General features: G+C 47.4%; 1 protein-coding gene across 17 annotated transcripts in view; it reads left to right on the top strand.

Annotated features, from left to right (window-relative positions):
• Positions 1-25,577, top strand: part of LOC114894854 — a 174,486-nt gene that overhangs the window by 61,647 nt on the left and 87,262 nt on the right. For all 17 annotated transcript variants that reach the window (XR_003793339.1, XR_003793338.1, XR_003793340.1 and 14 more), the window contains 12 exons: positions 3,710-3,865; positions 4,456-4,640; positions 5,568-5,750; positions 6,866-6,957; positions 8,274-8,437; positions 10,545-10,704; positions 10,937-11,016; positions 15,566-15,752; positions 16,838-16,993; positions 17,418-17,551; positions 18,749-18,907; positions 24,652-24,832. Coding sequence is in view for 14 of the 17 variants with exons in the window: in XM_029221946.1 (XP_029077779.1) it covers positions 3,710-3,865; positions 4,456-4,640; positions 5,568-5,750; positions 6,866-6,957; positions 8,274-8,437; positions 10,545-10,704; positions 10,937-11,016; positions 15,566-15,752; positions 16,838-16,993; positions 17,418-17,551; positions 18,749-18,907; positions 24,652-24,832 (1,837 nt within the window). In the remaining 3 variants the exon portion in view is untranslated. The remainder of the gene's footprint in view (positions 1-3,709; positions 3,866-4,455; positions 4,641-5,567; positions 5,751-6,865; positions 6,958-8,273; positions 8,438-10,544; positions 10,705-10,936; positions 11,017-15,565; positions 15,753-16,837; positions 16,994-17,417; positions 17,552-18,748; positions 18,908-24,651; positions 24,833-25,577) is intronic.

Genomic DNA, 25,577 nt, shown 5'->3' with positions numbered 1-25,577 from the left:
ATGATCTCTAGGTCCCTCCACGTTGCTGCAAATGGCATTATTTCATTCTTTTTTATGGCTGAGTAGTATTCCATTGTGTATATGTACCACATCTTCTTTATCCATTCATCTCTCAATGGACACTTATGTTGCTTCCATGTCTTAGCTATTGTAAATCATGCTGCTGTAAACATTGAGGTGCATGTATATTTTTGAATTAGAGTTTTCTCCGGATATATGCCCAGGAGTGGGATTGCTGGATCATATGGTAGTTCTATTTTTAGTTTTTTAAGGATGCTTCAGACTGTTCTCCATAGTGGCTGTACCAATTTACACTCCCACCTACAGTGTAGGAGGGTTCCCTTTTCTCCACACCCTCTCCAGCATTTGTTGTTTGTAGATTTTCTGATGATGCCCATTCTAACTGGTATGAGGTGATACCTCACTGTAGTTTTGATTTGCATTTCTCTAATGATTAGTGATGTTGAGCAGCTTTTCAGGTGCTTCTTGGCCACCTGTGTGTCTTCTTTGGAGAAATGTCTACTTAGGTCTTCTGCCCATTTTTTGATTGGGTTGTTTGTTTTTTTGATATTGAGCTATATGAGCTGTTCATATATTTTGGAAATTAATCCCTTGTCAGTTGTATCATTTGCAAGTATTTCCTCCCAGTCCGTAGGCTGTCTTTTTGTTTTGTTTATGGTTTCTTTTGCTATGCAAAAGGTTGTAAGTTTGGTTAGGTCCCGTTTGTTTATTTTTGCCTTTATTTCTTTTGCCTTGGGAGACTGACCTAAGAAAACATTGCTACAATTTATGTCAGAGAATGTTTGCCTATATTCTCTTCTAGGAGTTTTATGGTGTCATGTCTTATGTTTAAGTCTTTAAGGCATTTTGAGTTTATTTTTGTGTATGGTGAGAGGGTGTGTCCTAACTTCATTGATTTACACGCGGCTGTCCAGCTTTCCCATCAGCACTTGCTGAAGAGACTGTCTTTTCTCCATTGTATGTTCTCGCCTACTTTGTCATAGATTACTTGACTGTAGGTGTGTGGGTTTATTTCTGGGCTCTCTATTCTGTTCCATTGATCTATATGTCTGTTTTTGTGCTTCATTCCTTCTTAAGGCTGGATAACATTGCATTGTATGGATGGACCACGTTTTGTGTGTCCCTTCACCTTGGTTTGTTTCCATCTTGTGACGATTGTGAATAATGCTGCTCACATCCTCTTTTTTTGTGTCTGACTTCTTTTGCTTAAAGTGTGTTCATGAGATCCATCTATGTTGCTGTGCGTACTTACAGCCTGTTCATTCTCCTTGCTGTGTAGCATCCCATAGTGTGAATATAACACAGTTTCTTTATCCCTTTACTTTTGGTGGGCTTTTGGGTAGTTTCCAGTTCCTGGCTTATTATGGGTAGTACAGTGAACATTTTGTGCATGTCTCTTTGGTGAATATATGTGCACATTTCTGTCCAGTGTGTACCTAGCAGTGGAACTGCTAGGGTGTGTGTGTGCTTTCCCCGCTTTCCCACTTCATATTGTTACTTGAGTATTTTCTTACTGAAAACTCATTGTACGCATACATTTTGACACCCTTTCTGTGGGTGGGGATCTCACTTTACATAACCGTTGCCCCAACAATAGACAATGAGATCGTTAGCATCTTTTTGCTCTTATAAATGTCATTTACACATACATCTGGGGGTAATCAAGGTGGTGGCTGGGGCATTTGTTCAAACGTGTTCATGTTTACTAACCACCAACTGTGACCCCAGGGCCCAGGAGCACAAAGATGATCAGGACGTGGTCCCTACCATCAAAAGCCTCTTGGACCAGATCTGGGGCCAGCAAGTAACTTGAATAAGGGCAGTGGGCTGGATATAAATGTTTTTTCTTCGAATCCACAATCCCTTTGGTCTGTTGTTTTCTCCCTTGTGATAGATTCACATCCCAAGATATATTTTGCACAAGCACAGTGACGAATGGCAACAGTCCTTGGCCTGAGTGTTGGAGAGACAGCAGGGAATGGTGGGGAGTATGGCAGTCAGGCATGTAGCACAGGCCTCAGCTCAGGGTGGCAGCCACTGCTCAGCTCTGAACACTTGTTGCCCCTTGTTGTGAGTGTGGGCTGGGAGGGAGGGGAGACAGGCCAATATATCTCTTTTTTGAGACACTGGCTATGTGGATTTTATAGAAAATCTCCCAATTTTTAAATATCAGAAATAAATTTAAAAGTACACACTGCATGAAAAATAAAGACCAAGAAACTGTCACAGACCAGGGCAGACTGAAGAGACATGACACAACACTAAATGCCATGTGGCACCTGGATTGGATCCTGGAATAGAAAGAGGATGGGATGGAAAAGTCCGATAAAGTCCAGAGTTTAGTTAATAACATGCCGGTGTTGATTTCTTAGTTTTCACCATGTTTCCTGGTCATGTAATATGTTAACAATGGAGGAAACAGGGTGACGGGTCCATAGGAGCTCTCGGTACTATCTCTGCAACTTCAAAAAATATTTTCTTATTGGAGTAGAGTTGATTTACAATGTTGTGTTAGTTTCAGGTGTACAGCAAAGGGACTCAGTTATACCCATACCTATATCCACTCTCTATTAGATTTTCTTTTCCCTTATAGGTCATTACAGAATAGTGGGGAGAGTTCCCTGTGCTGCACAGTAGGTCCTTATTAGTTATATCTATTTTAGATATTTTAGATATAGTAGTGTGTATATGTCAGTCCCAGTCTCCCAATTTATCCCTGCCTTCCCTTTCCCCCCTGGCAGCTATAAGATTGCTTTCTACATCTGTAACTCATTTTTGTTTTGTAAATAAGTTCATTTGTACCATTTTTTTAGATTCCACCTATGAGCGAATCATATGGTATTTGTCTTTCTCTGTCTGACTTACTTCACTCAGTATGACAATCTCTAGGTCCATCCATGTTGCTGCAAATGGCATTATTTTGTTCTTTTTATGACTGAGTAATATTCCACTGTGTATATGTACCACATCTTCTTTAGCCATTCATCTGTCAATGGACATTTAGGTTGCTTCCATGTCTTGGCTATTGTAAACAGTGCTGCAATGAACATTGGGGGGCATGTATCTTTTCGAATTATGGTTTTCTCTGGATATATGCCCAGGAGTGGGATTGCTGGATCATATGGTAGTTCTATTTTTAGTTTTTTAAGGAACCTCCATACTGTTCTCCATAGTGGCTGTATCAATTTACATTCCCACCAACAGTGCAGGAGGGTTCCCTTTTCTCCACACCCTCTCCAGCATTTATTGTTTGTAGATTTTTTGATGATGGCCATTCTGACAGACGTGAGGTGATACCTCATTGTAGTTCTGATTTGCATTTCTCTAATAATTAGTGATGTTGAGCATCTTTTCATGTGCTTTTTGGCCATCTGTATGTCTTCTTTGGGGAAGTAACTTTTCTGTATGTCGAAAATTATTCCGAAATAAAGTTTGCTAAAACTCTCTCTGTCTCTGTCTCTCTGTCTCACACACACACACACACACACACACACACACACTGCACTGGGCATTGAGCAGACTGTGCAGGTCCAAGAAAACACATATGCAGGTTCTGTCTCTGGGCCGTGAGTTTTGCAAGCCCTGTTCTGGACCCCACAAGCCCTTCACTTTTCTCTCCAGGAGCCCCTTCCCCCTCCCAAAGTCCAGGTACCTTGCCCGGCTAACCCAGACCTGTTCCTGGTCACAGGTGGCCCAGAGGCATCGGGAGCGGCGGGCGCTGCAGTGTAAGCTGAGCATGAAGGTTTTTGGGCACGAGCTGAGCTTTGTGAACTGCGGGGCGATGGGGAGTCATGTGACACGCCAGTCCCTGAACCTGGCCGAGCTTGCTGTCAAGCTCCTGAAGGTACCTCAGGCAGGGCTTGGCCCCTCCCTGTCGTCTGGTCTGAAGATGTTTCCTTTGATGCTTTGGGGAAATACTAAAGTACTTTCAGACTTAAGAGCATGGAATTTGGAGCCAGACTGCCCAAGTTCAAAAACTGGCTGCACCACTTACCACCTTGGGCATGTTGCTGAACTTGCCACGGCCTCAGTTTCTTTATCTGTGAAATGGGAATGATAGACTAGTAATAGTATAATAATATCTACTTCATAGAGCTGTTGCATCAAGTGACTTCATGCAGTAAAATTGCAACAACACGTTTAGAGTGTGCCTGGCACATACTAAGTGCTCTGTACCGCAGGCAGGGCCCACACCCCTCCTTACCTGGCTGACCCTGGATGCTTGACCTCTGACCATGTCCCTTGGTAAATTATCTTGGTTCAAACCCCAGCTCTTCCTGTTTCTAGCTACATGGGCTCGGCCGGGTTATTTTATCTGTTTGTGGGCTCTGTTTTCTCATGTGGAAACTGGAGACAATGATAAGGTCCCCTCTGAGGGCTGTGTGAGGGGTAAGTGAGGCCGTCACATGCACTGTTATGGTTCTCTGACTGCAGGGGCAGGAAGTGCAGGTGAACCGAAGGCTGAACCTGGCCATGGAGGAGCTCACTTTTCCCACCATGTCTGGACTCCTAGCCCGGCTGACCCTAAACGCCTCGGCTGCCATCAACATCCAGGTCGGAGGGACAGCCAACTTCCAGCAGCGCTCGGATTTCTCTGTGAATGGTTATGTCAAGCCCAGGTAGCTGGCTCCTCAGAGCTGGGGGAGGTGGGTGGGTGGGTGCCTCCCCCTGCAGAGAGCTGGGGCATCAGCATGGGCTGGAGGGGAGCCCCGCTCTGCTGACCACCTGTTATATCAGCTACTGTTGATGGAGTGTTTTTTGTGCCAAGAGACTTTGAGGAGAACGTGGGCGGCTACACCCACTTTACAGGTGAGAAGACTGAGGCTTGGCAAGGTGAGGTTCCATGCCCGAGGTGGCACAGCAGTGAGAGGCAGCTGGGATTCGTCTCGTGCCACAACTCCACTCTTCCCTCTGCCCGCTCTGCCTCTGAGGGGAGGGGAGATGGGAGAGAGGGAGAAGCATTTAAGGCACATGGGCTCTGAGCCCGCTGAACTCACACGGCCACTCACGAGGCGGACACTTTCCTTCTTCCCACTAAGGGTCGAGGAAACTGAGGCTCAGGATGACTGCACAGCCGACCCAGGGCCACACGGCACGAAGGGCTTTGAGCAGAATTTGACAATGCTCACCTTCCCAGGCCTGCTGGGCGACTGTCCCAGCCACTAAGCCGACCTGTCCTTGGTTTCTGGGTCTGACGTGGGGTATGTGGGTGTCCTGTGATGGCTGCTTTTTGGCATTGGAGACTCTGGGTTTGGGCTCAGTCAGCTGGGGCTCCAGAACTGGCTGTTCCATGTCCCAACTGTGGGACCCACACAGCTGGTGTCACCTCTCTGAGCCTCGGTTTCCCCATCTGTAAAATGAGACTAGTGATGGTGAGGATTCGATGGCGATGTGTAGAGTGCTTGGCACACATGGAGTGCATGGTCAGTGGTGTCCATGGTGGAGGGGCTGCTCTGGCTCAGGACCACGGAGAGCAGCCGGGTGGGTTGGTGCTGGCTTTGCCGTTGCCTGGGGCTGCAGGATGCAGTTGTGTGCCTCTTCCTCAGCGCCCTGCTCCAGATCTCGGCACAGATGGGCACAGTGGGCACCCTGGGGCAGGCTGGGCTGAGGTGGGTGACCGGCGTCCGTGGCACCGCCAGCCTGGATGGAGGGATCCGGATAAAGAAGGGCCAGGACCTCAGGGTGCATCTGAACACACCCGAGGAGGCTGTGGAGCTGCTCCGCTTCAGGTGGGTTCCCGCACCTGGAGAGGGAGCCCGTGAGTGCACCTGTGTGCGAGCCAGGCTGGGCACAGGTGTGGGTGCATGTGTCTGTGAGAGTGTGTGCACGATCACCTTGCATGTGCACCTGTGTCTGACCACGTGTATCTGTGAGTGTGTGCGCCTAAGGATGTGCCTGTGAGTCTGTGTATGTGAATGTGTGTCTGTGGGCGTGTTTGTGAGAGTGTGTGCGCATGTCAGTGAGTGGGCTATACGTGGGCGTGCGTGTGTGTGCACATGTGTCAAGGTGGGGTGGGTGTGTCTGTGACAGGGACTGAGGGCAGCCTAGAGGTGGGGATTCCCACACTCCTCAGCAATTTACGGGGGTCCCTCCTGAGGCCTGCTTGTCCCCAGCCCCCTGGAGAGGTGACACTTAGAGAACAATGATTTCCAAGGAAACGGGAGAAGCCAGGCTGCCCCCACCTCCACCTGCCTCCTTCCCTGTGTCCCACCCTTGCTGGAGGCACTGCTGCCCTCCTGACCCTCTCCCAGCAGCAGCCAGTAGGGTCCTTTAAAATGTCAGTTAAGTCCTATCGTGTTCCCCCCTCCCCTGTTTAAAATCCCTTGCTTGCTTCTAGGATAACCCAGCTCCACATGATTCTCCTGCCCGATGGAGGCCCTGCCCACCCCCCTCACCTGTCTCCTGTCACTCCTTCCTGCCCCTCACTACCCCCTTCCATTCTGACCCCCTCTCACCACCCTTTTATCTGTGCTACCAAAGAGCCCCCTTTTCTCCCACCCCAGGGCCTTTGAACCTGCTGTTCCCTTTGTTTGGAGTGCTGGCTCCTTCTCATCCTTTGATTCTCTGACCGAATGTTACCCCTACAGAGAGTCCTTTCCAAACGCTGAGCTGAAGAATGTCCTGCTCTGTCTCTAGGACAGACCCTATGCCCATGCCGTGCCCTATTTTAGGTTTTTCACAGTGCTTGTCACCCTCTGTGTTCATGGAGTGTCTCCCCCACCAGTGTGCAGACTCCCCAAAGGCCTGTCCTGTTGATAGTGGGATTTGCCCTAGTGCCTTGCCCTGGTGGCTTTATGGTTGAATGAAAACAACTCGCCTGGCACGTTCCTCCTTTCCCACCCAGCTCTCAGCTGTTTCTCATCACTGGGGATGGCATGAGGAGCCTCAGTCACGCTCACATCCCTTCTGAGGCCCAATCCTGTACCGACAAGGAAGGTAGGTGCCAGCAGGGCCTCCGTGTCATTGTCCCAAGATGGTTGTCCTGGGGGCTGAGGGGTAAGATGCCAGGTACAAATTCCAGAGTTACTCTTCTGCCCTAAAAGTACTTATGCCCCTTAACTCAATGGTGCTGCTTCTAGAACTCTACCTTATGAAAATAAACCAAAATCATTTAAAAATGCCCTGTGCCCAGAGATGTTCGTTGCATCATTATTTACAGAGCAAAAAAATAGGCAGCAACTCAAATATCCAGCAGTAGGCGAATGGCTTATTATAAGGGCCTTTGAGCTAAGAATAGGCTTTTACATTTCCAAATGCAGAAAAATAATCAAAAGGACTATTTCATAACATGAGAAATTTGTGAAATTCATATTTCAGTGTCCATAAATGAAGTTTTATTGGTGCAGAGCCACGCCCGTTGCCTGTGGCTTTTCTTCAGCAACAGCAGAGTTGAGTAACAGACTGTGTGACCAGCAGAACCTCAAATATTTACTATCTGGCCATATGCAGAAAATGTTTGCCAATTCCTGGTTTAGTAAAGTACTGAGATATCCCATAACTTTTAAGCTCTGTAATGAAGGACATATTTTAATAGCATGAGAAAATTTTTTGATAGTAACGTCAGGTGAAAGGCAACAAAATTGAAAACAGAGGGGAAGGAGGTATACCAAACAGTCACAGATCTTGCAGTCATGTTGGGGGTGAGGTGGGGGAGGGGCCTACTTAAATGATTTCTTTAGGCTAAATTCTGTCCTAAATGCTTGCTGAGCTGTTAATCCTCACAGCTACACCATGGGGCTGGAACTGTTACCACTCCCAGCTGACAGATGAGAAACACCAAAGCACAGAGATGTTAAGTAACTTGTCCAAGGTCACACAGCTGGGAAGTGGCAGAACTGGAATGTGGATCCAGGCATTCTTGCTCCAGAGCCTGTGTCCTACACAGTACTGCCTGACACTCTGATAGTCTACACCAGGGGTCCTCAACTGGGGACAATTTTTGGCCCCTCAGGGGACATTTGGCAATGTCTGGAGACATTTTTGGGTGTCATCCTGGTGCGGGAGGTGCTACCAGTATCTAGTGGGTTGAGTCCAGGACCCCACAACAAGAAATTATCCAGACCAGTGTGTCGATAGCGCCAAGGCTGAGAAACCCTGGTCTACACAGTACCGCCTCATACAGTTAATGTCTACACAATACTGTTTCTCAAAAGAATGTAGAGATGCTCCTTCTTTGCTGATGGGAGCATCCATGGCCTGCCTCGAGCCCTCTGGCTCTCTACTGACCATGCTGCCTGCTCCCTTTCTCACAGCGTCCCGCACCTGGGGCTGGCAGCTGTGCACTGAAGTGAGCTGGCCTCCAGCCGGGCAGCCCTACCTGCTCTCCGTGCCTGTGTCTGCGGCTGTGGTGCTGAAGAAGCAGGACCGGGGGCTCCAACACTATCTGCTGGAAGCTGCCTGTGCCCTCCACCCCCCGGTAGGCCCTACGGAATGGCTCCTCCTTTCCCAGCCAGGTTCTGGGTCTCCCTAGGTCTTCTACTCAGGCCTCAGCCTTGGGGATCACTCATAAAGACATGGGCCTCCTCCCTGGAGCAGGACCAGCTGGGCTGGTCCTGCTGTAGTCTCCCTCCTGCCTCAGGACCCTTGCACATGCTCATCAAGCCAGGGATCCTCTGTCCCTGGCTTGATGACTTATAACTCTGAATCAATCTTCAGAGCTCACTTTAGGGGGGTCACCTCCTCAGTGAAACCTGCCCTGATTACCCCAAAGTGGTCATATTCCCTTGTTATGTGCTCTAGTACGATCATGTTCCTTCCCTTTAGATCACATTTGTGTTCATTACTGAAACCAGTTGGTTAAGATCTGTCTTCCCCACTAGTCACTCAGTTCCTGGGAACAGATCCAGTGCCTGTTTTTCTCACCCCTGTGTCCCCAGCACCTGGCACAGAATGGGCACTCAGCAGCCCCCTACCTGATTTCCCAGTTCCCGCTCTTGTCTCCTTACCATATGTTCTCCACCAGCAGCCAGACAGACCTTCCAAAATCCCAAAATGACTGTGTCCCTCCCCTGCTCAGAACTCTCCAGTGGCTCCTATTCCTCTCAGAGTAGGACCCACTCGCCCTGACCAATAGGCTTTCACTGATCCAGCCATGCCGGCCTCTCCTCCCCATCTCCGCAAATGTTTACCAGGCTCACCGCTCTCCAGACACACGGACCTCCTTCTTATTAAATGCCAAGTGCATTGCTGCCCCAGGGCCTTTGCACTGTCTGTTTCCTCTGCCTGGAACAGTCTTTCCCAGACATCCACTCAACTCCTTCCCTTGCTTCCTTCAAGTCTCATCAAATGCCCCCTCCTCAGAGGCAGCTTCCCTCCCTGACCACCCAGTCCAGAACAATGACCCTGTCAGGACCCCTGACCCTCTGAGTTTGTCAGCAGAGCGCTCAGCAGCTGGTGGTGGTGAGCTGCTGGCTTACCTACTTCTGTGTCTGGAGGTCCTGTGCCTCCGCCTCTAGAATGTAGGTGCCAAGAGGGCGGGACTTTTTGTCTAACACTCAGTTGCATTCCCTGTGCCTGCAACTGTGCCTCACACACAGTAGTCAACATTTATTGGTACTAAATGAATGACGATGATGCAGGGTTGGGTTTTTTTAAAATTAATTAATTAATTTTTATTTATTTTTGGCTACATTGGGTCTTCTTTGCAGTAGGTGGGCTGCTCATTGTGGCTTCTCTTGTTGCGGAGCACGAGCTCTAGGCACGTGGGCTTTGGTAGTTGTGGCACGCGGGCTCAGTAGTCGTGGCTCGCGGGCTCTAGCGTGCAGGCTCAGTAGTTGTGGCGCGTGGGCTTAGTTGCTCTGCGGCATGTGGGATCTTCCCAGACCAGGCCTCGAACCCGTGTCCCCTGCATTGGCAGGTGGATTCTTAACCACTGCACCACCAGGGAAGTCCCTGGTGCAGGTTTTTAAAGGGGGCCCGTGTCTTAGGCTGTGTTTTCCCAGAAGCAGACTGGAGCCAAGGATTTGGGTAAAAGTGTGGATGAAGAAAAGACTCCAGGAGGACCCAGGAAGAGGGTGGAGAAAATAGGGTAGGGAGGGGGAAGAAGCTGAGCAGGAGTGATGGCAGGTGCGGTGGCAGCCTTAGCGTGATCCCTGGGCAGCCCTGGAGCAGGAGTTTATCTCAGAGTTTGGTCCCCTTGAGGCTAAGGAGCCGGGATGTTTTTCCCTCCTGTGCCGGAGGGCAATGCTCTGGAGGTCCCAGGTGCCAGGGGTTAAGAGCAAAGTGCACGGAAGCTGGGAGATGAGCATGCTGAGCTGGTCAAGGGGTCTGAGGGGATCTGGGCAGGGTGCCGATGGTGTGCGATAAGCCTCCTTCCCTGGCTGTTTGCTGAACAAACTGAGATCCTGTCCCTGTGGTCCTGAGTTGTCCTGTAGGACTCTCCTCCAGGATACGGATCCCCAAATTCCTGGTTTGGGGCTTCTTATCTGTTCTTAACAGGACAAGGATAAGCATAAGAACTCAAGTTTTTGAAGGTGGGGGGCCTGGATGGGTTCTTGATCTTGAGGACTCTGCTGTGTTTCCAGAAGGACTGCTGGCTCCCTCAAGAAGCCTCAGCCCACGTCTTCATGGGCACACCCAGGTCGGAAGTGCCCAGGGACGTCGGGGTGGATGTCAGCTACAGCTGGCCCCAGAGGAAGTTCCGGCTCAAGCTTCTCCATCCCAAGAAGAAAATTGAGTTGGACGGTAATGACAGTGTTCCTACCCATCACCGTGCCCTCGACCATGTGCCAGATGCAGCCGGCTCACTGTGGATTCCTCAGCCACCCTCTGAGGTCGGCACTAAATATAGCCCCATTTTATGGGCGAGGAGCCACAGGCTCGGAGATTAGGAAGCCAGCAGGACATCCCCTGGTGAACACAGGGGCGGATCCAGGATATTGAACCCTGGTCTCTAAACTCTCGTTTTGTCTCCCAGGAAAGATTGACACTCTGCAAAGTGGCTGCATGGGTCACCTGGAACTGATACTGGACGACAGGGACGTCTACTACATCAAGGTTTGTTCCCTGTCCTCAGCCCACCGGCGTTGGCTCCTGCCACCTCCCTGGGCATTTCAAGCCCCAGTCCCTGTTTACTCATCACCACCTCCTTTGGTGTTTTAGCTGTTCTTCTCCTTCCACCTACCAATAACGTTTGTGACTTCTTGTTACCCAGAAGGGTAGGAAGAAGAAAAAAATGAGCTCAAATCTCACCACTATTGATGTCATAAATTGATAATATTAGTAACACAGGAGCATGCTTTAAAAAATTCAGAGTAGAGAAAGGTATAAAAAGGTAAGTGAGGGCTTCCCTGGTGGCGCAGTGGTTGAGAGTCCGCCTGCCGGTGCAGGGGACACGGGTTCGTACCCCGGTCCGGGAAGATCCCACATGCTGCGGAGCGGCTGGGCCCGTGAGCCATGGCCGCTGAGCCTGTGCGTCCGGAGCCTGTGCTCCGCAACGGGAGAGGCCACAACAGTGAGAGGCCCGCGTACCGCAAAAAAAAAAAAAAAAAAGGTAAGTGAAAGAGTGCCACTCCCCAGATTTCCAGAAGAAATGTCAATGCACACACCAAGAGATCTGTATGAGTTCCCCAGGGCTGCCTTAACAAAGTGCCCCAAATTTGGGGGTGCTTAAACAATGGAAATTTTTCCCTCACAGTTCTGGAGGCTGGAAGTTCAAAATCAAGGTGTTGGCAGGGTTGGTTCCTTCTAAGGGCTGTGAGGGAGAATCTAGTCCATGCTTCTCTCTTAGTTTTTAGTAGCCTCAGGCATTTCTTGGCTTGTAGATGGCTGTCTTCTCCCTGTATCTCCACATTGTCTGCCTTCTATAGGTATCTGTGTCCAAATTTCTCTTTTTGTAAGTTTACCAGTCATGTTGGATTAGGGCCCATCCTAATGACCTCATTGGATCATCTGCAAAGTCCCTTTTTCCAAGTAAGGTCACATTCACAGGTCCTGGGGGTTAGGACCTCAACTTCTTTTGAGGGGGAGCACAGTTCAACCCGTAATACAGTTCAACCCATAATACTACAGATTTATAAAACCTTTCAGTTTTGAGTTTAGTTTTATTCTTTGCATGCTGCTTTTTTTTTTTCAGTCAAAAATATATCTTTTTGTACCAGCACATACTGGTACAATTTAATTTAGTTAAAAAAAATAGGTAATACATTTAAATGATTCCAAGTTCAAAAGGTACAGAAGGGCATAGAACTGAGTGTCTAGTACGATGGCCCCTATACACATGACTATTTAAGTGAGTCAGAGTAACAGAAAGTTAAAGATATGGTTTCTCAGCTGCACTGGCCACTTTTTAGAACTTTCCCATCATTATAGAAAGTTCTATTGGTCAGCATGGGTATAGAGTTAAAAACTTTCCCTTACGCCCCTCCTCAAAGCCAATCATTGTTCATTTTCTGTGACTCCTCTTAGATATCATCTATGCCCACAATCCCCAAATAGATATCAATATATTTCCCCCCCATCTTTTATTTTAAAAACAAGAATGTCTACCATATATTTTGAATGGCCGCGTAATAGTCAATGGGATGGAATTTATTTAGCTGGTTCCGTAGTGGAGGGCTCTGGAGTTTTTCCCGGGTTCTTGGTCTTATAAATCACCCTTCCGCCTTCAGGGTAAATTCTTAGCAGTGGAATTCCTGGAGCAAAGGTGTGTGCATTTTTCTCTTCGTTATAGGTACTTTTTAAGGTTCTCAACCAGGAGGACCTGGATGGGACTCAGTGGGTCCATTGAAGCCCCTGCAGTTGTGCAGAAGTTTTGTGTCTGTCCCCCTTCTGGGGAGAGGGTTTAGACCTTCCATCTGATGCTCAGGCAGGTCAGTGACTCCAAAAAGGACAAAAACAGCAGGTGTAGACTCGCTCCTGCCAAGCAGGACCTCTGGGCCCCTTTGGCCGTGAGTCTGATGATTCTGCCTCGGTCTCCAGTGATTTCTCAGAGAGGTCTGGGTTGAAAATCTGGAGCCAGGGCTGGAATTTTTGCTACATAAACACACACTCAGCTCCTAGATCTGCTTCCTGTCCGGGTGGGAAGACCAAGTATCAGGGGAGAGCATCTTCCCCCTAAAGCCCCAGCTGCTTGACGGCTGAGACTACAAATCATTTTCAGAGCTCCCGGGAGCCCTCGAAGCAATCCCTGTTCACTAAGCGCACAAGTGCTGATTGCCTGCACCTCCCTGCAGACCTGCCTGCCGCTCTCCAGAGGGCTGTCTGCAGCCTGGAAACATTGGCCTTTAGAGAAACTCCAGTTCTAGCTGCCTCAGAGCCATCATGATTAACGGTAACAGCTGGGGCTCTGGAACTTTCTAAAGGCTGTTCTCGGTGGGGGGCGGGCCACGGGTGACTTTGACCCCGGGTCCCTCTTTTAGTCCTCTTGGTAAGCCCATAGGAGATGAGGAAACTAAGGCAGATGAGCTCAGGAATGCAAAGCAGCAAAGCTGGGTTCGACTCAGCTGAGTGTTTATGGGGTTTAAGGATGGCGTGGAGGAAAGTGTTAGATTTCAGTGCCCCCTCCGCTGGGTGCAATGATAGAGCATCCCCAAGTCCCAGGTTACCTGGAGAGCCCCAGTTTACCGTTGACCCAGCTCAATATGATCAGTGGTCTCTTTAACCGTTAAGTGTCCTGGTTTGGATGAGAAATTCTACAATCATCCTGTTCATGGACTGCACTTTGAGAACAACTACAGCTACTGCCGAGAAGCTTCTGATACAAACCAGAGAAAATCATCTCCAAGCCACACCATTAAGTGAGAGAAGCAGAGGAGAGTGGAGAGCCTGCACCTGTTTTTTGTGCAGAGTAAGAGGGAACGTGCACGTGTGTGATGGAGTGCACACGTACACACACGTGCGTGCACACGCACATATACACACATACATACAGGCTCATACATATAGGCCCATGCTGTCTCTGGAAGATGCCCAAGAAGTGGACACAGTGGTTGCCTTGAGGGAGACTGGGAGACCAAGAAGGGGAATGAAACCTATATTTTTCATTGTCTTTATTCATTTATTCAACGACTGTTTATCAAGCACCTACAATGTGCCGGGAAAACAGCACACAAAAGAGATACACACACAAAATTCTCTCCTTTTGGAGCTTACATTCTCATAGGAGAGATAATCAGTAAAATAAATACGCAAATTGTGGTGATAGGTGAGTGTAAGCACTATAGGAAAAGGGAATCAGTGAGCTGGATCCAGGGGTCTGAAGTTATGTGAGAAGAAGGGTCTGAGGGTTGGCTTCAGTTTTATTTTTTTTAATTTTTATTATTAAAAAAAAATTTATTTGGCTGCGCCGGGTCTTAGTTGCAGCACGCGGGATCTTCGTTGCAGCATGCGGGATCTTTCTTTAGTAGTGGCACGCGGGATCTTTAGTTGCGGCATGTGGGATCTAGTTCCCTGACCAGAGATCGAACCCGGGCCCCCTGAATTGGGAGTGTGGAGTCTTAGCCACTGGACCACCAGGGAAGTCCCACGGCTTCAGTTTAAAATAGACCGACAGGGTAAGCCTGATTGAGAAGATAGCTTTTAGCTAAGACATAAAGCGTGTGCAGAAGAGAGCCATGTGGTTCTCTGGGGGAAGGGTATTGCAAGTAAAGAGCACAACGTGTACAAAAGTTCTGGGGCAGGAAAGTGCACAGAAGCACAGCCTGAGCCCCCATGTGCTTGGAGCGGAATAGGAGAAGGGACGGAAAGGTGGGAGGACAGATCACGTAAGGCTTTGCCAGAGAGTAATCAGAAGAGAGGGATTTGTGACCGTTGTCAAGGAACAAAGGCAAAAACAGGATTTACAAGAGAGTATAAAGTAGTGGACAGTCTGGAAATAGGTCGTTTTTACATCTTTGGGGTAAACAGATCAGCTGGCAGCAGCAGAGAGGTCCTTGGGATTGGTCTACAGTTGGGGTGGCCGTCAGAGATGACAGCTGCCATGGCTATGGGCTGTAGTTGCTCTGGAAAACCTCAATGATGGAGACACAGAGCACGTTTGGGGCCATCTGTGTGTCCTGCCTCCCGGTGTCTGTGGGCAGTTTTGCCTGCGTCTGGCCAGGGCTGCACTGCTGACTTCCGGAGAAAGTCTTGGCCTTGTTGGCCTTTGCAAGGACTTTGGCTTTTACCCTGAGGAAGAGAGGTGTGCCATGATCCTATGGAAGGGCTTGCCCTGGTCACCAGGGTGGGAGCCAGGAGAGCCGGGAGGAGAATGTCACAGGAACACAGTGGTGATGAGCAGGCTCAAGCCGGGGCAGTGGTGGAGGTGGCTGAAGTGGTCGGGTCCCTGAATATTCTGCAGGGAGAGCTGGCCAGAGTCCCTGATAGATTGGATGGGGTGTTGAGGTTGGGGGGATAGGGGGGAAGGGTCCTTCAAACTTATGTCTGAATTTGGAACAGAGATGACCTATTTTGAACAATATCGAGCTTAAGAAATTGCAGCAGGATCAGCCTAGAAGCCCATTAGCCAGGCTGTGTCTCCTGCCCTCTGTCCGGTCCTGGTTCTTGCGGTCCGGGTGGAGCCTGCTGGCACAGCCTGTCCCCTCAAGGGATGCTGGGGCCTTTCCAGGGCCGGAGCAACCTGTGGCCAGCGGCAGGTGGTGAGGCTCAGCGGATCGAGGCCCAGCTGGAGGTGAAACTGGTGACATCGGGCAGCCCTGTGGTCCTCGCCGGGAACCTCAGCCGGCAGGCAGGCAGCAGGCTGGCCTTCTCCATGTCACTGAGCAACCTGCTGAGTGACCAGGCCCACGTGTCAGGTAGGAGGAGGGACCCCTTTCTGCCACTTTTCTTCAATGGCCAGGCTTGGGGAGGGGAGGGCGGAGTGCCCCACTTGGAGTCCCCATCACCCGATCCCCCAGTATTCACATTCCATCCAAGGAAAATCCAGGCTCTGTATCTGCTCGCAGCTTCTGCCTGAGTCCCCCAGATGCCCCTCCAATGCGCTCGACTGCTCTGCAGGAACTGTCAACCAGCACCTTTTGGGGTGTTTGGATTCTGACCCACATTACATGTTACACAATGTGTAAAAAACACATTTCGCATTTTGACCCGACTTGCATGGGGCACTGTTTGTATCTTGAACACGCAGCCTGGCCTGGGTACTGACCAATCTGACCAGATGCCCACCCTGGTGCCAGAGCTGGCTTGGAGCCCTCCTGGTGATGCCGCTCGTGGGGTGTTCTCGGAGATTCCTGGGGAGTGATGTGAGTGGCTAGGGCTGTTGACTAGCTGGCCTATGCTTTTTTTTTTTTTTTTTTTTTTTGCGGTACGTGGGCCTCTCACTGTTGTGGCCTGTCCCGTTGCGGAGCACAGGCTCCGGACGCGCAGGCTCAGCGGCCATGGCTCACGGGCCTAGCCGCTCCACGGCATGTGGGATGTTCCCAGACTGGGGCACGAACCCGTGTCCCCTGCATTGGCAGGCGGACTCTCAACCACTGCGCCACCAGGGAAGCCTATGCATTTTTGATATTTTAACCTGCATGGCTATACCTGTGTGATTTGGCTGAATATCAGTGTAGCAGAAACAAGTTTCAGAAGGTGAAATTTACCTGATGATCCTTGATGCACTGTCATTTATGTTCTGGTCCATTCTATTTTGTTCTACTTTATTTAAAACTTTTGGTCTGGACCCACAAAAGTGACTTTTGGGGTTGCCACCTGGACAGTGCAAAACACTGTCAGTGGCCCTGATGGCAGCATTCCTTGGCGGAGACTCAGGCACTGGTTCTATCGGGATACCCACCTGGGCGGCTCCCACTTCCTTTCCTCACCTGGTGCTGGGGGTAGGGTGTCAGTCTCTGGGGCGCAGGCCATGACCACACCATGCCTGCTCTCCCCGCAGCACTGCTGGAGAAGAAGGCGGAGGAAGGGCAGCAGGTGGTGGCCCTGGGTGGCGAGCTCTTCGTGCCAGGACTTGTGGGGCTGCGCACCCAAGGCCTGCTGCAGCAGCGGGCCCGCCTCTGGACCAGCTCCCTGAGGATCAAGTATGGCCTCCTGGGTACGACACCACATGCTGGCTGCGGGCGAGGTGGGGAGTGGCTGGACCTGCACCGTCTCCTGGGGCTGTGGCTCCGAGGGCTAAGGTGCCACTGTCACCTCGGGTGTTTTGGCCTCACCGTGAGGCTCCCTAGCTAGTGAGTCATTCCATTGGCTTTGTGTGGCACTGAGCACCTGCCTGTTAAAAAAAAAAAACAAACAAAAAACACTACGTGTGTTTGTGTGTGTGTGTGTGTGTGTTGGGGGGGGACATCAATCGGTCTCTTAAAACCTCCCCATCGGCAGGTTCCAATGAGTGACATTAGGTGAGGCAGATCCAGGGGGCTGGCTGAAGCTGGGCTGTACTGGACGCTCCTCTGCTTGCAGTGAGGATGGAGGGCTACCTGGCAGAGGAAGGGCAGGGGTTTTTGGGTTGCCCTGCACAGGTCAGGCGAAGCAGCTGGTACAGGAGTGCAGCACCAGGCAGAAGCTGCGGGTGGAGAGCGGCTCAGAGGCCACCTACAAGCTGGAGCTGGACCACGAGCTCCACTGCACGCAGATCCCAGCATTCAGCCACAAGGTGGGTGCCGGGGCTGGGCGGGGGGTCTGGAGAGAGCCCCCGGGGTTAGGGAAGTGGTGGGTGAGCACCCTGAACCCATCCTCAGAGAGATGTATTTACTCAAGGTTGTGAATGGGAACGGATTAGGAATTGGAACTTTAGTCTCATCTTTCCCCTGTTCAGTTGGTGTTTATTAAATACCTACTCTTTGCCCAGCACTAGGGGAGAGCTGTGCTTAAGGCAGCACCTGGTCTCTGCCATTCCATTGCTGGGGGAGGGTGTGTGGTAGAGAGCAAGAGACATGGACCAAATCAAAGGAAACGTTAAGTGCCATGGGTGGTAAACAGGGCAGAGGCCGAGAGAACGTAGCACAGGGGAGTCTAATTTGGACAGGGCAGCAGGGAAGGCTTCTTTGGGGGAAATGAATTTTAAGCTGAAAATTAAAATATGAGATAGTTCTGTTCCCAAGGAAGTGTGCCACAGGCAGAGGGAACAGCAAGTGCAAAGGTCCTGGGGCTGGAGGGTGATTGGAGCGGTTAAAGAACTGGCAGTTCATCAGAGTGGCTGGTGGGGTGAGCAAAAGGGAGAAGTGACTGTTCCTTTGTTAATTGTTACAAGTTTGCTTCTCCCCCTGAACTGTTGCCCCCACAAGGGAGGGGGCTTCTGGCTTCTTCATTCCTGGCTATCTAGTGCCCAGCGAAGTATCTACTTGGTACTTGGGGGAAAACGTGTTCAGTGAGTGAATAAATGGATGAGCCTGTGTTGCCTCGACCTGTGGTTCAGAGGTAGGAGGAGACAGTGGCTGCCAGGAGCCCACAGGTGGGAAGGCCCGATCCACAGAGGTTCTGTCCAGGGAGCCGGAGGCTGCTGTGGGAGAGTGAGGGGAGGGGGAGATTTTGGGTTCATATGAAGCAGATCAGGAGTCATCTTCCCATGGCAGCTGACTCTTTCTACTCCTTGTCAGGGCATGGACCAGCGTGGGGCAGGTTAGCTTTTCACCTCGGGGCCAGAATTTAAGGGGACACCAGAAACTGTGAAGGTGAATCATATTCTAATGCAATATTTTACAAGATCAAAACCAGTGCAAAAAAATCTGTGCTTCCTACAGAGCTGTCACCCCAGATAAGCAAGCCTGCATCTCAGGGCGGGTGGTTGTGAGGAGGCTCAGGTCTGCGTACACAAGGCTTCCTTGGGGGTCTCCCTGGTGGGGTGTCCCAGGTCCAGCTGCGGCATGAGGAGGGCTCAGGCCGCCTCCACTGGGAGCTGGAGGCGAGCTATGGGAGACACTGGGATGACAGCCGCAACAAGAGGCACCTCCGCATCAACCAGACCTTCCAGAACGACTCGGGCCCAGCCCTGAGCAATTACTTCATGGAGGTGAGTCCAGCCTCCGCAGAGCTGCGTCCCTGGGGCTCAGCTTGCACATGGCAGCTGGGCAGCCCCGCTGCCTGTCCCTGCAGGTCTTGGTTGCAAGGACGCAGGAGCTAAAACTCAGGCTCAGAGACCTTACCTGTGGCATCTCCAGCCCCCTCGCCCCTGGGGCAGTTAAACATTTGCTGGTGTGGCAAGGGGCAGTTTGCAAGAGGGGCTTGGGAAATACAGATTTCCAGCGTAAAAATGCATTTTGGAAACGGTTCACTTGCAGGTTTTCCTGGAGGGTGAGCTCTTTTTGGTAAATCAGGAGTAACTGAGTGCTTAGCCCCTGAACAGGTATGTGCTCTTATAAGGCACACATTACCTTTCTGAGTTTCCTAATTGTTTTTAAAAGTGTTTAATTGTGGTAAAATATACGTAACATGACGTTGACCATTTTCACCAGTTTTAGGCATACAGATCAGCAGCATTAAGCACCCTCATATTGCGCGGCCATCACCACCGTCTATCTCAAGAATTTTTTCATCTCATAGAACTGAAACTCTGTACCCATTAAACAGTAACTCTCCATCCTTCCCTCCCCCAGGCCCTGCAACCACCAATCTACTTTCTGTCTCTCTGAATTTCACTACTCTAGGTAAACTCATATAAGTGGAATTGTATAGCATCTGCCTTTTTGTGACTGGCCTATTTCACTTAGCATAATGTCCTCAAGGTTTATCCACATTGTAACATGAGTCAGAATTTCCTTCCTAGTCTGGATAATACTCCATTGTATGGATGGACCCCGTTTTTTTGATCCATTCATTCATCAGTGGACACTTGGCTTCCACATGTGGCTTGTGTGAATAGTGCTGCTATGAACATGGGTGTACTAATATCTGTATGAGTCCCTGATTTCCATTCTTGGGGGTGTATATCCTGAAGTGGAATTGCTGGATCATACAATAATCTGACTTTTAATTTTTTGAGAAACTTCCATACTCTTTTCCATAGGAGCTGTACCATTTCACCATCTTAACATCAGCACAGAAGGGTTCCAGTTTCTCTACATCCTCACCAACACTTCTTAATTTCTGGGTTTTTTTAATAGTAGCCATCTTAATACATAGGAGGAGCTTGTAGTTTTGATTTGCATTTCCTTAGTGATTGATGACATTGAGCATCTTTTCATGGGCTTATTGGCTGTTTAATTATCATCTTTAGAGAAATGTCTGTTCACATCCTTAGCCCATTTTGAATCAGGTTTCTTGATTTTGTTGTTGTGGTTGTTCAATTGTAGTTCTTTATATGTTCTGGATATTAACGCCTTATAAGATATATAGTTTACAAATATTTTCTCCCATTCCGTGGGTTGCCTTTTTACTCTATGAGTAGCATCCTTTGTTGCACAAAAATGTTTAATTTTGATGTCGTTCAGCTTATTTATTTTTACTTTTGTTGCCTGTGTTTTAGGTGTCATGTTCAATAAATCAATTGCCAAATCCAATGTCACGAAGCTTTTCAATCCCATATTTTCTTCTAAGAGTTTTATGGTTTTAGTTCTCATGTTTAGGCCTCTGATCCATTTTGAGATAAACTGTGTATATTCATTCTTTTGCATTGAATATACAGTTTTTCCAGCACCATTTGTTGAAAAGACAGTCCTTTCCCCCAACCATAAATGTGAGAGTTTATTTCTGGGCAATCTATTGTATTCCATTGGTCTATGTGTCTGTCTTTTATGTTGCAACATACTGTTTTGATTACTGTAGCTTTGTGAGACCTCCCACTTCGTTCTTCTTTTTCAAGATTGTTTTGGCTATTTGGGGGTCCCTTGAGATTCCATATGAATTTTAAGATGGACTTTTCTATTTCTTCCAAAAAAAATACCGTTGAGATTTTGATAGGGATTGCATTAAATCTGTAGATTGCTTTGGGTAGTATTGAACCTTAACAATATTAAGTCTTCCAATTCATGAACACAAGATGTCTTTTCATTTATTTATGTCTTCTTTAATTTCTTTCAGCAATGTTTTGTAGTTTTCAGTGTACAAGTCTTTTGCCTCCCTGCTTAACTTCATTCCTAAGTATTACGTTGATTTTAAATCATACCAATACTCCATGAATAAATTCTCCCTGTGAAAAAATATAACATTTAAAGTAAGGCTAAAATTCCCTTTCACAGTTACCATCACTTTTCCTGGTCCCCTCCTCAGCTGCCTGGAGAGAACCATGGTTATAATCTGGAGAACTGGAAAGGAGATCTTTTTCTATATGTTTGCTCTGTGGAGCTGTCACAAGCACTTAGTTTTGTTTGGTGAGTCATGTTGTATGTCCTTTAGCAATGGACGTTGGAGAACTTCACGTGTTGTTGTTATTAATTAATTTATTTATTTTTGGCTGCGTTGGGTCTTCGTTGCTGTGCACGGGCTTTCTCTAGTTGCGGCGAGCAGGGTCTACTCTTCGTTGTGGTGTGCGGGCTTCTCATTGCGGTGGCTTCTCTTGTTGCGGAGCACGCTCCAGGCACACAGCCTTCAGTAGTTGTGGCTCGCAGTCTCTAGAGCACAGGCTCAGTAGTTATGGCACATGGGCTTCGTTGCTCCACAGCATGTGGGATCTTCCTGGACCCGAGCTCAAACCCATGTCTCCTGCATTGGCAGGCAGATTCTTAACAACTACGCCACCAGGGAAGCCCCTATTGAATCATATTCTTGATTGAAGTCATCCTTGGATAACCTTACCTACCTCTGATCATACCCTGCTTCTGTCAACAGAAGCAGAAGAAGTTTCTTATTTCTGGAAAACATCTGGCTCCAAGGGTTTTAGTGAAGAGATTAGAGGTTTGTGGCAACATTTCTGCAAGCCTTCATAAGTGTGGCAGACACCATGCTAGGTTCTGGGGAGACAGGTATGAGTAAGATAATCTTTATCTTTAAGAAGCTGACAGTGAGTAGAAGAGGGAAAGGCAGAGTGATCAATGGTGAGCCATTAATTATTGCCAGACTATGTGTCAGAGGCTTTGTTTGTATTATCTCATTTAATCCTTGTGAGGCAAGAATTATCTCTTCTCACTTTACGGAAGAGAAATGGTGTAAACAGACTTAGCTGAGGTCTCACAGCTACTATGTAGCAGAATTGGGATTGAAAGTCCAGTCTGCCTCCTTTCAAACCTCAGGCTCTTAGCCTCTTGGCTGGACTGAATAGTGCCAGACTTAATTTACTATAAAATAAATTTACTATAAAATAATTGACTAAATGATCTGTCAAGAGAAAACTCTTCCCAGTTCATTCTATGCAGCCATTATTATCCTGATGCCCAAACCAGAGAAAGACATCATAAGAAAAGAAAAACTAAAGACCATTACTCTTATAAACACAGATGCAAAATCCACAAGAAAATACTACCAAACTGAATTCAGCAATATATAAAAAGGATTACACAACATGACCAAATGAGGTTTATCCCAGGAATGCAAGGTTGGTTTAACACTTGAACATCCATCAAGGTAATACATCATATTAATAGAATAAAGGACAAAAACCACATGATAATTTCAATAGACACAGAAAAGTATCCGGCACAACACCATACCTTTTCATGATAAAAGTACCCAACAGTCTAGCAATGAAAGGGCACTTCCTCAACCTGATAAAGGCCATCTATGAAAAACCCACAGCTAATATCATACTTAATGGCAAAAGGCTAAGTACTTTCCCTCTAAGATCGGTAACAAGATAGGATGTCAGGATGTCTGCTTTCACCATTTGTATTTAACATTGTGCTGGAGGTTCTAGCTAGGTTGATTAGGCCAAAAAGAAAAAGAAAAAAGAAATGAAGAAAAGGCATCTAGATTGGAACGGAAGAAGTAAAACTATTTCTATTTACAGATGATACGATCTTGTATATAGAAGACCCGAATGAACTCACCAAAAAATCTATTAGAGCTAATAAATGAGTTTATCAAAGTTTCAGGATACAGGATTAAAATACAAAAATTAGTTGTATTTCTCTACACTAGCAATGAAAAACCTGAAAGTGAAATTAAGAAAGCAATTTCATTTACATTACCATCAAAAAGAATAATAGGAATAAATTTAACAAAAGAATGTAAAACTAATACTCTCAAAACTACAAAACATTGTTGAAAGAAATTCAAGAAAACCTAAATAAATGGGAAGACATCCCATGTACTTGGATTGGAATATTTAATGTGAAGGTGGCAATACTTCCTAAATTGATCTACAGATTCAATGGTTCCCATCTATTCCTATCAAAACCCGAGTTATCTTTTTGCTAAAATTGACAAGCTGATCCTAAAATTCATGTGGAATTTCAAGCGACCCAGAGTAGACACAACTGTCTTGAAAGAGAAGAACAAAGTTAGAGGATACACTTTTATCGATTTCAAAACTCACTTCAAATCTACGGTAATTAAGACAGTATTATGGCAGTGGTGTAAGGATAGACATATAGACCAACAGAGTAGAATTGGGAATCCAGAAATAAACCCTCGTATTTACAGTTAGTTGATTTTCGACAAGGGTGCCAAGATAATTGAAGAGGGGAAAGAATAGTCTTTTCAACAAATGGTGCTGGGACAATGGAGATTCACGTGTAGGAGTATGAAGTTGGACCCTTACCTCATACCATATATAAAAACAAACTCAAAATACGTTGTAGACCTAAATTTAAGAATTATGAAACTCTTAGAGGAAAACATAAATCTTTATGACCTTGGATTAGGCAAGGGTTTCTGAGATATGACACTGAAAGTATAAGTAATAACAAAAGTACTTTGGTCTTCATCAAACTTAAAAACATTTGTGCTTCAAAGGACGCCATCAAGGAAGTGAAATAACAGCCCACAGAAGGGAAGAAAACATCTGCAAATCGTATGTCTGATAAGGGATTTGTATCCAGAATATATGAAGAACTCTTACAACTCAACAAGAAAAAGACAAAGGATTTGAATAGATACTTCTCTGAAGAAGGTACACAAGTGGCCAATAAGTACACGAAAAGTTGTTTAACCTAATTAGTCAGTAGGGAAATTAAATCAAAACCACAGTGAGATGCTGCTTCAAATCCACTAGCATAGCTGAAACGGAAAAAAAAAAAAAAGACAATAACAAGTGTTGGTGAGGATGCAGGGAAATTAGAACTCATATTGGTGGGATCATAAAATGGTGTGACTGGAAAAAGAGTTTGGTGTTTCCTTAAAATGTTAAACACAGAGTTACCATATGACCCAACAATTCTATTCCTAGGTACTCAAGAGAATTGAAAACTTATGTCCACACAAAACATTTATAGCAGCATTATTCATAATAACCCAAAAGGAGAAACAACCCAAATGTTCATCAATGGATGAATAGATAAAGTGATTTATCTATACAATAGAACGTTATTCAGTAATAAAAATGAACTTCTGACACCTGCTACAGCATGGGTGAACCTTGAAAGCATCATGCTAAGTGAAAGAAGCCAGACACCAAAGGCCACAGACTGTATGATTCTATTTGTAAGCAATGTCCAGACTAGGTAAATTCATAGAGACAGAAAGTAGGTTAAAGGTTTCCGGGGTCTATGGGAAGGAGGCAATGGGGAGTGACTGCTAATGAGTGCAGGGTTTCTTTTTGGGGTGGGGTGGGGTGTGGCAATTCCTGGTAGCCAGGGATCTCAGGTTGCAGTGGAGAGCCAATGGAATGTTCTAGGTCAGGAACAGCATGATCTGATTTGCATCTTGGGTGTGGGTCTCCTCCAGTTTGTGCTGCAGGTGCCCGCGAGGCAGGTGGATTTCCATACGCAGCTGCACCACTTGAGCCTCCGCCAGCCCCACGTGGAGAGCAGCACATACCTGAAGGTGCAGTACAATGGGCGGCTGCCCTTTGTGGCAGGCTTGCAGTGGAAGGACACATCCAGGGCCACCCTGTGGAAGTGGGAAGGTGAGTGTCGTCTAGGGAGTGTCCTTGGTTAGTGGTAAAGACTCCTGCCCTCTAGGCCTTTGCTCAAGCCATGCCCACTAACTGGAACACCCTTCCCTTTTGTTTGCCTGGGTAATTCAAGACTCAGACCTCATATGCGGCCCAGGAAACTTAAAATCACATCCTGATTTCTTACCCTCATCCATAGAGCTCTACATTACAGGGCCTTGCCTACTTCTCCAACCTTATCTCACCCTACTTTTCCCATTGCCCATCATCCTGCAGCCCCACTGGCCTCTCTTCTGTTCCCCAGACATACCTCAGGGCCTTTGCACTTGCTCTTCTTTCTCCCTGGAACACTCTTTCTCTCCTTTAGAAAATGAATTTACCATGGTTTTATCCTTGAATTAATTTTTTGAACTAATTTTTATTTTTATTGTAGTAATACATAGTTTAAAAAGTGAATTAGACTATGACTTGGTAATTGTTGAAGATGGGTGAGTGTTATATGGGAGCTCATAATATTCTGTGTTCATGTAATATGTACTTGAAAAAATTTTAAGTTTTTAAAAGTTAAAATTATAGCAAATACAGTAATTTTCTGCTTCATGTCTTCCAATCCCAAATTTTGCTGAAAATGGCAAGCACTGTAAATTCTTTTTGCTGTTTCTTGTCAGACCCTCGATCTTTTAAAATAATCACACTTATTTCTTTTTTTTTTTTTTTTTTTTCAATACGCGGGCCTCTCACTGTTGTGGCCTCTCCC

The sequence above is a fragment of the Monodon monoceros genome, unplaced genomic scaffold (assembly GCF_005190385.1).
Source record: "Monodon monoceros isolate NGI ecotype Baffin Bay Population unplaced genomic scaffold, NGI_Narwhal_1 Super_Scaffold_13, whole genome shotgun sequence".
NCBI classification, from domain to species: domain Eukaryota; kingdom Metazoa; phylum Chordata; class Mammalia; order Artiodactyla; family Monodontidae; genus Monodon; species Monodon monoceros.
Note: the sequence above shows the minus strand (reverse complement) of the source record. Positions and strands in the feature narration are given on the sequence as shown.